General features: G+C 33.4%; 1 protein-coding gene across 2 annotated transcripts in view; it reads right to left on the bottom strand.

Annotated features, from left to right (window-relative positions):
* yl (Putative vitellogenin receptor yl) overlaps window positions 1–14,872 on the bottom strand; it is a 107,669-nt gene that overhangs the window by 5,201 nt on the left and 87,596 nt on the right. For both annotated transcript variants that reach the window (XM_014436069.2, XM_067050868.1), the window contains 6 exons: window positions 13,880–14,122; window positions 11,640–11,795; window positions 11,174–11,405; window positions 10,714–10,951; window positions 6,625–6,844; window positions 2,786–2,907 (listed from right to left, as the gene is read on the bottom strand). In XM_014436069.2, coding sequence (XP_014291555.1) covers window positions 2,786–2,907; window positions 6,625–6,844; window positions 10,714–10,951; window positions 11,174–11,405; window positions 11,640–11,795; window positions 13,880–14,122 — 1,211 coding nt within the window. The remainder of the gene's footprint in view (window positions 1–2,785; window positions 2,908–6,624; window positions 6,845–10,713; window positions 10,952–11,173; window positions 11,406–11,639; window positions 11,796–13,879; window positions 14,123–14,872) is intronic.

The following is a 14,872-nucleotide window of genomic DNA, read 5'->3' as shown; positions in this document are numbered from 1 at the left end:
ATATGTACTGTAAATAATAATAATATCAATGCTTAAATTGCCTTTCTCTTAAAGTAACCATTTGTTAGAAATTGAAAATTTCATAAAAATTCAAATTTGTCTTCTTCTTCTACCTTTTCTCTTTGTTGAAAAAAAACTCAAAAACTTTATTCTTTTAAAAGATAAACCCTCTCTTTTTGTTACATTTCTGTATTTATCCACTTACATTTCTGCTTTATTCACAAGTTAAATTTTTAGGGCCTCAAAAATCACACAAAAAACTATTTTAGCACTAATGATGGGATGTTACAATGGATAAGAGTACCCCAAAACATTAGTTTTTTGGGAATGAAAATCCTACTCTAGTCTCCTTTGCTAAACTATAATTTCCCATTGTATCTTTTTACTGAAATTTTCTTCGAATTACCTTCAATCATATATTTATATGAAATAATAAATGTATTTATATTATGTCTAATAAATTCATAAGAATGCCCAGAATGTACCAACACATTTATTTAGCACAGTGTGGAAATGAACCATTTCTTTCTCCCAGCAGTCAGTTTCAATACAAAATTTTTTCCAATCCTTCCGATCTATTGGGCTGTTAAATAAGTTCATAGCGTTTTTCAATATTTCAATTTAATCCTCTCTGTGTTTATAAAACCATGTATACTTGGTCAATAATGTTGACATATTCTAAAAAAAGGATTAGTTAAGGTGCTTTTATGCATCAGTTTCAATTGAGATTCCTTATCTTTAAGTGGTATTTTGCTTGCTCTAAATGGAAGAGAAAAAAATTCGTTTTCATCATCTGTTACACAGATGGTTAACAAAATTTGTAGTGTTTATGGCGATGATGTCTTAGGAGAAAGCATTGTCCGTAAGTGGTTTACTCGGTTCAGAACTGGAAATTTTGACATGGAAGACGCAAAGTGCTCGGGTAGTTGCTCAACTGTTGATGATGACCAAATTCAAGCATTGGTCACAGACGACCCTTACTCTATAACACGGGATATTGCTGAAACACTTAACCTATCTCATGCGAGTGTCTCAAATCTATCAAATCGGGGCTGCGGGATATGTTTCTTGAAGTGATATATGGGTTCCTCACAATTTGATGAAAAAGAATTTATTGGACCACATATCCATTAGTGATTACCTCCTGAAACACAATGTTAATGATCCATTTTTAAAGAGGCTGATAACTGGGGATGAAAAGTGGGTCCTGTACAATAATATTGTGAGGAAAAAGTCCTGGGAAAAACGAAGTGACCCACCATTAACGACTCCAAAAGCAGGATTAGATACAAAAAAGGTTCTGCTGTGCATTTGGTGGGATTAGAAAGGTGTACTTCATTTTGAGCTCTTACTGCCCAACCAGACCATTAATTCTGCAGTATACTGTGCCCAGCTGGAACAATTAAAAGCAGCGGTTGAGCAAAAGCTTCCAGCATTGGCTAATAGCAAAGGCATAGTTTTCCATCATATATTTATTATGATATATGATATCCTGTCATTGAAGACCCGGCAGAAATTATTGGAGTTTGGCTAGGATGTGATCCCCACCCACCCTATTCACCAGACCTTGCCCCAACAGATTTTCACTTATTTTGGGCCCTTCAAAACTCTCTTAGTGGGATACACTTTAATTCATTCGAGGACTGCAAAACGCACATAGAGGAGTTCACATGGAGAAATCTGAGAAGTTCTGGGAGGATGGAATAGAAAAATTACCTGAAAGATGGCAACATGGATGTAATAGATCAAAATGGGTCATAAACAATTGATTAAAAATATTTACAAGAATCTGAAGTTTTTATTGAAATCACCAGTAAAAACCGCTACAAACTTATTTTACAACCCAATATTTTCCCTATCCCATAGAACTTCGATCAGAATCATATTTGACCACTAGATTTTCCCCCAATTAAGTGTACCCACTGTATGAGGCTGGTTGGACCTCCGAGGGCTCCCACAGGGTTGACTCATGCCCACAGTGACAGAAATAATAATTATCGGCCACAACCAGATTCAAACTTGGGTCCTGGGAGTTAGTTAACAGGGAATAAGACTAAAAAGACTAATGAACTGCTTTATAAGATTCATTTTCAGTATTTCCAGGCATTCCCATATCTCTCACTACTACTTTTTCGAACAAGTTGGCTCCATCTCAGTATCTGGAGACAATACCTCATTGACACATTTATATTCCAATCCCTAGTAACCAAAACACCTTCCTATATCATTGAACTGCTCACTCTATGTTTATCCATTCACCTGTTAAACACAAGATCCCAACCTGCCAATTTTTATATCCAAACTCATAGAACTGCATCCTTTGAAAAATCCTTTCATGTTCTAGCTACCTCATTTTGGAGCTCCTTACACATATTCATCCATAAAGCTTTCTCCTTAACATCATTCAAACACCAATTATATATCTATCTTCTATGAACTTTTGAATAATAGAAAACAATATAAGCATGAATAAATATGTATCTTTGTTCATATTTTATTTTATGTAAATATTGTAATAGATTTATTTAATTACGTTCAAAATAAGTTAATGTAGCCAGACAAAAGCTGCTAAAACTGTTCCAACCTATTATTCTTAAGGGACCAAGTGTCCCAGAATAAAGATTGATTTTCATTTTATTTCAATAATTATCTGCCATAACAAGATTTAAACCTGGGTCCTGGGAGTTAGTAGCACAGCGTCTTACCACTGAGCCACTTCGCTCCTCATATTTAACAATTAATAATAAAATTATTACAAGCCTTAAAGCTGAATCTATTATCTTACAGTATGATTGTAGCATATATCACCAGGTTTCACTTTTAAGCCATCTTCACAGAAACATACTGGTTCTCTTTCATTGCTTATACACAGGTAATTACAAGTAATTTTACTGCAGTGGTTTATTCCTGAAACAAAACATTTTTTATGTATTGAGTAACATAAAAAAAAACTATCACTAGCTTAAATTAAATATAAATCAATTAAATTTAAGTCATTTTAATTTTCATAAAACTGACTCATTCAATTATTCATATTTGAAATTTGTATTTCTAAAATTTTTGAATTATCAAAAAATAAGCTGAACCAAGACACAACTTCATCATTACAACCCATTGCATCTTAACAATTGACTACAAAAACAACTACTTTTTATCTATGGCATCTTTAAAGCTCTTATTTGGGAAAAATAGAGGATGGCCATATGCTGAATTTTAACCTAACAGTTTGAAAGGACAATTAAAGGAATAAAATCCCACAATTCAGCTTTATTGATGGAGAATCAATCCCTGCTCAAAAATAATTTTCAATGCTACTGCAACCATATGGGGATATAATGTCACTATCAGGATCTGTCACTCATTGATTCCATCACCCCAGAATACATAAAAATAAACAAGCCTACTTTCATTTTTCAATGTCAATGTTTAAGATTCCCCTAGTAGCCATGGGTACAGTGTCCTAAAAATTTCATTGCGAAAAAGTTTTTTAATAAATTTCTGGTTTAGCATTGAAAACAAATTTATTTATTTACACTAATTGTAATTGTTATTGTAATTCTATTGTAGTTATTATTGTAATTCTATTGTAGTTAATTCCACATCAGTGCACAAAGTTTCTAAAGAAATTACGATGGACCCTTTCTATAACATAGGAAAAGAATAAACGAAACCACCCTAATTATATGAATACCTAAAGCTATAATATAACTGTGCATTGGTTCCCATCCAGTGTTCTACATATAAAAATGGGGTTCCACAAGCTTCTTCCAGATGTTCCATAAAATAATTTAGGAATAAAGAAATTAAATTTTCAAAAGATCCAAACCTTCTGATAAAAATAATTTTGGGATGCAGTACAAAACCTGACTAAATCATACTGTTTACAAATAATGTTCAAAACACAAAAAAGTATCCCAATGAGAGGTGATTAAAATTTTTGAATTTATTTTTATCTTATACACCCAAGATGATTGATGATCTTTACAGCATATAATTAAGTGGGTTATTGACTAGCAGCTAAGCATTGTAAGTTAAATTACTTTTTTAAATAATACAATTAAAAGAAGAAATGCTGATATGTTAGGACATACTTAAAAACAAGAAGCGACTAAACTATCATCTGGAAATAATCTTGTGTTTCAGACAGATGAATCCACTGGCTGAATGTGTTCTAGTAACTGTAGAAATATGAGGGCCTAGGAACCTGTATGCTCCAATGATAAGTAACCATGAGGGTAGAAGAATGAAGATGAAAAGTAGTTTCTACATATTTTAGGAGGGTGTGGAGAGAGTATGTCCACAGGGCCTTCTATGTTGGAAGGCTTAGCAGGTCTTTCAGAAACATCTAAAGGTGAATTGTGAGAGCAAAGCAAGTAAAAAATAATAATACAGGAGCACCACTAAGGTGTGAAACTGAAGCTGGTTAACTGTTCAGAAAAAACCTGAATAGACAGTAGTTCAGGGTTAGAAGCCAAATTGGTGTGAATTAAAGTAGTGTGATTTTATCTGTTTTTTCTTCACCCTCTTCATTCCACCTCTCCCTAGTCCAATATTTGATTGTGATAATTTTTATTTTTCCAACGTCTCTCTTACTGATCTTACTTCATCTGTAATGAAATCCTACACCAACTCCATAGGGTTTGATGGAATACCCCTCAAACTGATAAAATAATGCCTCTCTGATATCCTGCCAATCCTTCTTTTCATCTATAAATTTTCCCTCCAAAATTCAGTTTTTCCCACTTCCAGTTCACTTTATTCCATTAATAAATTTTTAAGTGCTGCTTGAATAAAATGGCTTCTAAGGACCACTACATATTAATATTAGTTATAATAAGGCCTTCTGAAACATTTCTTTCTGGTAGATAGTAGAATTAATTATATAGCAATATTTTGCATAAGTTCATGATCACTTAAATCCTCATTGCCTGTTCCAAAGCAACATTTTTTATATTCAAACACATCGTAACTTTATTTCTATGCATGTCTTGGAAAAAAAGTTTTGACTATATTCAGGTCTTAATTGGAAGCTTTAATAATTTATTAAATATAAAAATTATAAAAATAATTTTTTTTTATAATAAAACATTTCTTATTTTTTTTTTTTTGTTTGTCTTGGAAAAAAAGTTTTGACTATATTCAGGTCTTAATTGGAAGCTTTAATAATTTATTAAATATAAAAATTATAAAAATAATTTTTTTATCATGATAGAACAGATAGTAGGATATTTGAAAATAAGTTCCTGAAAAAAACAAAACATTGTCATGGATAAAAAAAACCTCAGCTAAAACTTTAATGACTTCTGGGATCCTGAAATGTGACAGCTAGAGAGTTAAAAATGTGACCTTCGCCATTACTGTCACTCATTTTTTCAAATTAGTCGCCTGAAAGGAAAAATAACAGGTTAATCCTTTTGTTTAAAAAATTTTCTCTGCATTCATTTGATCAATTGTCGCTTCTTCAGTAAATGATCTCATGAAATTAATAATTTGGCATTATTCAATATTAAATTATTTTCTAAAGTTCAATAACTGCCATTGTCGTTGTTTTATGGCCTTGTTACCATAACATCTTTTTGGTCATGATAAGGGGTGCCAAATTTTCAAATAAAAATTTTATCCATTATTATCTATTATTTTAGCATCCAAGTTTTGATGGGTATTGGTGATAGCTAAGGGCGAACCTAAGATCAACAAAGTTTTGATAATTTGGTAAACTTGGTAGGTCTTAGTTATAGTGAATAACTACGGTGATAATTTTGTGTAATGCCTCTTGTATTTTCTTCCAGTTCAATAATGACTGAAAATCAATGAAAAAGTTGTGCACATTTTTCAGCCAATGTTAAATATCTTTAAAGTTACCTACCAAACGGAAAAAAAAAATGTGACCTTTATTGAAGAGTAAAAATCTATGTCCTGATAGAGTTATTTACATTAAATAGTTCCCGGGATACAGTTTTTCAAAAACCAACATTTTTTTCAAATAAATAACCTACCTTTTCAAAATTTATGTTGGTAAAAATCTCAGAAACTATCAAACGTATAGTATCCATTAGCAATCAAATTGAAGCAGTTTCTAATGATCATCTTTGTGCAGGAAGCAGTTTCTATATTAGTCAAAATAAATCCAAAAAATGTTGAAAAACTGTTTCTTGGGAACTATTTAAATGTAAAAAACTCTAATAGAATTAGGGCTCAACTTTTTTTTTTTTTACACAATCTTTTTCAGCATGATATGGTCAGTTATTTGATGCCAGACAAGATTTTATTTTTGAAAAAAATTCAAGATGGGGCTAAAAACATGCTTTCATGGATGCATAGGTTTTCCTAAACTTTTAGTATATCAACAAGGTTCCAAAAAAAAAAAAAACTATATCTACTGCACTAGAGATTGCAAAGGTGTCTTAACTATCAAAAGTAAGTAATTTACCATAACCAAGATGTATCAAGTTTTATTTTGAAATTCTCAAAACTCTAGGAAAAAAAAATGTGTCAATCAAGTCTTGAACAACCGTGTATTATATACATAAATATAAATTCATAATTTAATGTTCTTAACACAGTAATATAAGACTTTTATCTCTAATAATAGTATAGTGGCCTAATCTCATTGTCTAATTTTACCTTCAGGCTGGAGTGCAGACTGTGAAACTTGGAAAGCTTTAATTTCATTATAGGATGAAGAAGGTAAAAGTCTTACTGATTCATGTTTCATGTACACTGATCCATACAGGCCATACTTAGTAATAGTTCCTTCTGCTTCTGGGCGAATAAAGTGAGATTGTTTTTGATCATTTACCCAGTACAAATAATCTTCAAATAGTACCAAGTCTCTTGGAGGATACTGGAAATTAGTTAATAGAGAGGAAGTCAATAACTATAAATGAAACAAATTGTTATAGGTAAAATTATGTAAAGGGTTGAAAATAAAAAAATCTGACTTTAATATCCTAAAAACTGGTAAAATTTATTAAAAAAAACAATTTTTTATTCAATTACACAACTACTTTCACTTACCTATATGGGAAATACATAATAAAGGAAAGTATTACAATCGTTAAAAATTTGGAACAGCATTTTCAATTGAAATACACATTTTAATTGAAATCATATATAAATGTCATAAAAGTAATGGGGAGAGACAAAAATCGCATAAAAAAAACTAAATTTATAGATGAATATTTTTGTATTTCTATGGTTGTTATGACAATAGTCAATTTTTACTTTCACTTTCCTACAAATTAAATATGAAGAAATCAGAAGTATTAAAAGCATTAAAAAAGAGGTACTAGGGCTGCTCAAGAGGAATATAAGAGAGCAAGAAGAGTGGAAAAGAAACTTCACCGACAGAAAAAGAGGTTGTACATCGAGAAACAGCAGGAAGCAATAGAGAAGAACTGAGAATACCAGGGAAACTGATAAACATGGTTAGGGTCACCCTGTCCAACTCCAAATGCCAGGTTAAAATCCAATCCTGCTTGTCGGAGCCTCTACAACAAACAGGGAGATGTGTTGGCCAGCCTTCTATTTAAGAGAAGGTAATCAGAGACTCTCATATACAAACAGATGGACACATCTTTAATAAAGGAGTGCAGTTACTGGCCTATGCGGACGATATAGACATCATCAGTAGAACGGAAGCCGACCTCATAAACGCTTTTCGGGCAATTGAGTCATCTGCTGTAAAGATGGGACTCCAAATAAACGAAGATAAAACAAAATTTGTGGTAGTAGGTGATTAATAACTATAATTTTGAGAGAGTAAAAGTTTTTATTTACCTGGGTATCTATATGACACTGAAAATAGCTCTTCAAAGGGAATAGAAAAGAGAATATCAGCATCAAATAGAAGCTATTATGGTCTCATAAAACACTTCAGGTCCAGGCTTATCTCTCAAAATACCAAGACTCTTATAAGGCCGATAGTAACATATGGGTCAGAATGTTGGACTCTCAACAAAAGAGATGTAACTAAACTAGAAATACTTGAGAGAAAAATTCTGAGGCGTATTTACAGGCTAATTCAAGAGAATGGTGTCTGGTGGAAAAGACGTAATTAAGAGCTATTCGCATTATATAATGATGCTTCCATTGGTTGTATCATAAACATAAATAGACTCAGGTAGGCAGGACATGTTGCTTGTATGGATGGTCAAAGAATTCCAAAGAGAGTCACGAGGTATGAAAAAATAGACAAAAGAAAAGTTGGGGGACCGAAGGCTAAATGGCAAGACAACGTTGGCAGGATTGTGACGGGATGGGGAGCGCCGGGTTGGTGGCATAAGGCGCAGGACAGGAACAGTGGAAGAAATTTCTTGAGGAGACCAAGGCCTGAACCGGGCTGTAGCACCAAGGAATTAAGTAAGAAATCATAAGTATTGGGACATCATAACTTTCAGTAACCCTACTCTAAGCAGAAATTTTTTTAAAGTGAAAGTTGTATGACGCTGCTAATATGATGGATGATTAACATTATTATATTTTAAGCCCAACAACATCATAGACAAGGATACTCCAGTTGAATTTGAACCATTTTGAAGCTGCTCAGGATCTCCTTTATCAAACTGGTACGGTAACAGCACATCGACGTCACTATTCTCTGCGAACAATACAAAAATCTGGTTGGCAGCTCGTGGGTTTCCGATGTCAGTGGTAAAGCTGCTATTTGGGCCTGTGATTCCCAAGCTATTCAGGAAGTGAATACTGCATCACACTCCAGCTTTGTGTGGGCGAAAATCAACGACGTATAGATCTTCAGCTGTTAGGCCTATCCCAGTATCACAATCAAAGACTTTGCGAATTTGTTGAATTGCATTGTCTTAGAGGCTAGTTGCCATAATCCAGCTGTCATAGCTGGTGATTTCAACACATGGGCAATGGAATGGGGAAGTAGAATAACAAATTGATGTGGTGAAGTTCTCCTGGAAGCTTTTGGACAACTAAGTGATATGATCCTTATGAACACCGGAACAAACCCGACGTTCACTAGAGCAGGAAGATAATCTATCATCGATTTGATGTTTGTCAGTGGACATATGCAACTGATCGCTACTTGGAAGGTTTGTGGATTTTATACAAACAGTAATCACCATGCTATATTGATTACACTGGATAGGCCTACAAGAAAGAAGAGTTGTCAACGGAGAACCAATGGCTGGAATGCAAAAACTTTTGATGACGCTTCATTCGCTTTAATGCTAGAGGATGAATGTGAATTGAAAAGGTCAGCCAAGCAAAAGGCACGTATACTGACCTCTTTTATATCTGGGGCTTATGATGCAGCTATGACTCGTTCAAAGCCTGGCAAACATCATTCCTCAGTGTACTGGTGGACGGATACTATTGCCGATCTTTGCTGGTGTTGCAACCAAGCAAGAAGATGTTACCACTACTAAGATGAAGGAGATCTTTTCATCGATTTCTTCAATTCCCGTATTCGTGAAGGCTCAATTCCGAAATCATGGAAGAGATAGCGCCTTGTACTTATTCCAAAGGGTAAGAAAATTGATGAGGATTGATAGTCGAGATAGCCCGTACAGCAATTGCAGGAGCAAGGTGGAGGAGAGGTGCTAAGTGTTATGCAGCATTCATCACTTTAGACGTTAAGAATGCTTTTAACATTGATCAATGCACGTCTTCGCTTATTACCAAATCATACAGGAGACAGATGGTTTCAGTTTATCGCAGAGTTTCTTTAAAGACGGTTAGTGCTTTTCGAAATGTTTCCTATAAAGCAGTGTGCATGATGCCAGAATGCCGCCTGTGGAGTTCCTTGTTGAAGAAATAAGCAGGCACTATGGACGACGCTCTCACATTTCCAGAAAAGAGCGAAAAATAACCATTGACCAGTAGCAGCAGTGTTCGGAGACTGTAGATTCCAGTAGGAGGACTTACAGATTAATAATCGTGTTATGGTGTGGAATTGTGTTATCGCCGCCAGCGTGGTGAGGTGGATTTTTACATAACCCAATTGTTGACTGGACATGGATGCTTTAGAGCCTACCAGTACCGATTCAAACTGGACAACACCCCTAAATGCCCTGGATGTCAGACTGTCGAAAAAACAGCAGAGCACGTATTTTCCACTTGCATTTGCTTTGTGGCAGAAAGAAGTGAATTGGAGAAAGTGTGTGGTGGACGTGTCACACCATAAAATGTGGTGAAACATATGCTATGCTCAGACCAGCATTGGAACGCAGTGAAGAGATTTACCACAGTCGTCCTCAAGAGGTTGAGAGAGCTAGAAGATGTAACTAGCATGGAAACGTGAAAACTATGCGAAAAAAAACGAGGCGGCACTCAGACATTTCCCTCCATGAAGTAATGCCTAGCGGTGGTCCCATAGAGAGGAATGAACAGGTGTAGGGCGGTGGTTTTAGTGATTTCCACCGACCCTCGTAAAGAAAAAAAAACACTTCCTAAAGACATTACAATTTTATGGAAAGTTCTATTATTATTATTTTTTTTTTTACTAACTGACTTTGAATATATTTATAATCTTAGTATGCATTCATTGCGTTTATGACTGGATAATATCAACAAAATACGGCTAACAAATGCATCAGTTGATTATTCACTAGAAGATTATTTTATTTCTTGTGATGTTTAAAGGGCATGTCTAAATAAAACTAATTTTTCATCATTAAAAATATATCATGTAATTGCAATAATACTTAAGTATAGATATTCATTTATTTGCTTTAATGTTTTTACCTCACTACGCACTACTATAGTTCTGTCTTTTCCATCATATGTACATCTTTCTATTTTATTATCAATGGGGTTTGACCAGTAAACAACCTTGTGAAAATGATCAACTACAATATCATTAACTGGACTAAAATCAAAACTTAGCACTACACTTGGATTTTCTGCACTCATTGAGGCCTGTTGAAGTGTACTATTTGGTGTTTGGCTCATTAACCATTTACTTTCAGACCAGAACATGATTCTAAAAATAATTATAAATATATAATTAATAATTCCGTACACAACATAAAATAATACTAAATGCATCCTAGTCAATAAAACAAACTACAAATTATTTCAAAGTGAACATGTTAAATATCCAACTACTATTACAGTATACAATTAATAAATAAATAAGTATAACCATAAAAATCTATAGGACTTAAGTTAAATACAACTTAAATGATGAAAAATAATAATGTACCTTGATTTTGGATCAAGAACAATAGTTTCTATGTTTATACCATTCTTAGCTGTGTATATTGCTGAACAAAGTTTAGCTTTAAAGTTACAAACTCTAATAATTTTGAAGTTTTCAAGGACATAAATATTACCAGTAACCCAGTCATATGATACTTTAGTTGGTCTAATGAGATTTGTAATTTGAGTGACATTTTTAGATTTAATATCAACTTTGTACAAATAACCACTAATCTCTGAAAAAACAAAACAAAGATTAATATTAGGAATTCTTGTTAGTAAAATTTAACCCAATTATAATGTTATTTAAAAAGTTAATAACAAACCTAGATCCATAACAATTAAAAATTTACATGAATTTATTAATTAAAAGTGATAGCAGGGAATTTTCTATACATTTTTTATGAATCTCTTGAATTTGAAATCATTGAAATGAATCATAAGTAAAACAAAAAAATATTTTAAATTACCTGAAGTCCAAAATATTACATCACTATTCATATCAAAATCCATTCCTTTCATATCCATATCACGCTGTGATTGATATACTACAACAGTTTGCTGTAAGGATTGTGATTTATATTTTATTTCTTTTTTTGTGGCAAAGTAATACTTCATTTCAGTTCCTAGGGAAAAAGGTGTGTACAATATAAAACTGTAATAATTTGGCCCAAAAATATTTTTTATAAAATATATCAACCATAACAAGTGGTCCAAAATAAATTAAGTTGATTGTTTGACCAGTTTTAATGTTTTGTATTAAGATACATCCATAGTTCTAGAAATAAAAACAATTGGATCTTTTTTTTTTGTCAGACTACTAACAAATTGCAACCATTCATTTTTAGTGATTGGAACCAATTTCAGTAAATACTAGCATTTATGATTTCACAGATTTTTCAAATACTATATATGACTTAGAAAGATAAAACAAATCAACCATTTGGTAGATAGGGTTTTGAGATATAAAAATTGTTCTTACATCATTTAATTTATTCTTAAAGTTAATATGATCACAATTGAACTGAATTTTAATGCTAATTTTAAAAAGAAAAATTGTTTTCAAACCATTAAAATTATTCGGAAGGTGGCACATGTTTATGGGGTTATGAATTTTTGAAATAAATTTTTATTTTTATTTTTATGAGGTTTCAATTTAGGAGTGCCTTTCAAACCAGGGGACAAGGAAAAACAACACCTATTTCTGTTCTAATAAACAAAATATATGGATCCATTTTTATTAATAGTTTCATTTACGCAATTTCTCTGCTATCAATCTTATATTACTTCTGAATTTTCAATCAAGCGGAAATTTGGTACCAACAAATATGAAAACCCAATGAGGACACAAAATTATGGAATTAAGGATGAGAATACATCATTATAGTGTCATTGAGATAGATTAAAAAGTTAATGAAAGTTATTTTTAAATGTTTTACTTATTTTCAATTTAAGTACCTTCAGCAATTGATAACGCCATTTTACAACCATTTTACCAGCACCCATGATTAAAGCATCAAACTAGTAATCTATAACATGAACTCATCTTATACCTATAAGTTTCGATGTTTAACACCATATCATTATATTTGTGGACTCAATATATTATATCTTTGGCTTTCACAGCATATAATATAGTAATTCAATGTAAAATTGATTGAAAGATATTTTATTCTTTAAAAACTTTTTTTTTGTTTAAGTGAGGAAGGCAATACAATTTTTGGGGAGGGGGCATTTGACAGTGAAGGGTGGATGGGCATTGCTGCCAAGGAATCTTTTCACTTTATCAAATAAATGAATGGTTGTATAGAAAGCTTTCATTAAACTAAGAGATAGCACTGACATTGCACCATTTGTAGCCAAGGGAGTTGAGGCGTTGGTATTAGCAACATCGGAACTGCAGTGACATCATTTTGAATCTGGCCTTGGGGGGGGGAGAGGGTTGACTTTTATTTTGTAGTGGTCCCAAGGAATGAAAATTTGACCCTCCCATCATGGTTAGAATAGGTTGGTAAGCTATAGGTAACCCCCTCTCTCCTTGTGTCCCAGAAATGGCCAGGCAGGAGGCAATAAAAAAATAAAATAAAATAAAAAACATGGCACTATTACTCAAATTAAAAAAATGGACTCTGATCTTTTTCCCCTGTACCAGTTATTTATATTTATAATCAATATACCAAAAGACACAAAAACTATGTCGTATATTATGTAATATATTATATTATAATATCTCATACTATTCTATTGTGAATGGACATGACGGCCATGCGGGTTGGGATGCAGGTCCCAGTGCGCTCGGTTCGGAACATGATGGGTTCCCACCTGGGGCAGTTAACATTCATTTTTCGGCGATCCTCAGGAATGCATCTAGACACTCCCACCTTGGTTAGCACGCAGCGGCAACTCAGGTTGCCATCAGGGGTTGGCAAAAAGGACTACTAGGCCCACTTGCCGGACTGGTTCCCCCCACCAAATACCAGTACCAGTACCAGTACTCTATTGTGAAAGTATAAGGATTAACTTATAAAATAATGAAAAGAAAAATAATAAACATTTAAGTAAATCAATGATTGAGAATAAAAAATTATATTGAAACATAAGAGGGTAGAAAAAAAAGAAGTTGTATCAATTTATGTCAATATTCCCACTGACAAGCTAAAAGTTATGAACTCAAAAGATAAAAGCTTCCATAAGTAAGAAAATGAAATACCTTTTGCTTTGCACCTAATCTTATCAGATCTTAGTTGAAAGTTATAATCCATGCATGAACAACTGTAACTGCCAACAGAATTATGGCAATATTGAGAGCAAGAAGACAGTTTTTCACATTCATTTATATCATTACATGCCCTCCCATCGCCTTCTAGAGTAAAACCACTTAAACATTCACACCTAGGTCCCATGGGTGTCTCTTTACATTTGTGATGACATGCAGCATGTTCACATCCCTTACCTGCAATATTTGGTGAATACTTTATTTTGTATGAGATGTAAAAAAAAAAACAACAACATAAAAGCAAACTATATCTGCAGTATTGATAAATCATAATTAAAATATATAAGTATTTTTATTCAAAAGCATTTAGTTTATGTAATAATAATTATATTCTCTCTATAAATTTGCACAACAAATTAGCTCATGCCATGTTAGTAGCTACTATTAAGCAGTTTAGTGTCAGTTAATTTTTTATTCTTAATTTCATTTTTTAATATGGGATAGTTATTTCAAGGTGAATCCTCCGTGAGTATTCTCTAGCACCATCTTTTTTTTTTTTGGTTCCCCCTTCCTGGCATTGCTGCCATACGGGGTTCGGCAACAGTGGGGAAGTGCGTTAGGGTTGCGCATGCCACTGTTCCCAATAAACATCTTTTTCTTTTTTTATAACATTTTATTTTCATAATTACAAAATTAATGGTGGACCATTTAATTTTTTGGCCTTAAGATGGGGTTACACCTTATCCACCAGCATTCATCCGGTAAGTCCAGCACGCCTGGTCCGCATCCGTCCGGTTGTCACCTCCAGTCCAGCCCTCCTGGTCTCAAACTGCTTCTTCGCTGTCCTCTTGATCTTCATCTTCCATTAGTGGCTCGCCGACCCCTGGCGACCGAGCCCTTCCTAATGTAAAGTGCATTGGCCCGACAACTTCCCTCCACCCGTAGATAAATTCCCTGAAGTACGGGTAATTATCCTCTTCCATCAGC

The sequence above is a fragment of the Halyomorpha halys genome, unplaced genomic scaffold (genome assembly GCF_000696795.3).
Source record: "Halyomorpha halys isolate HHAL.00 unplaced genomic scaffold, Hhal_1.1 Scaffold1764.1, whole genome shotgun sequence".
Taxonomy (NCBI): domain Eukaryota; kingdom Metazoa; phylum Arthropoda; class Insecta; order Hemiptera; family Pentatomidae; genus Halyomorpha; species Halyomorpha halys.
The sequence above is the reverse complement of the archived record's forward strand: the minus strand, read 5'-3'. Positions and strand labels throughout refer to the sequence as shown.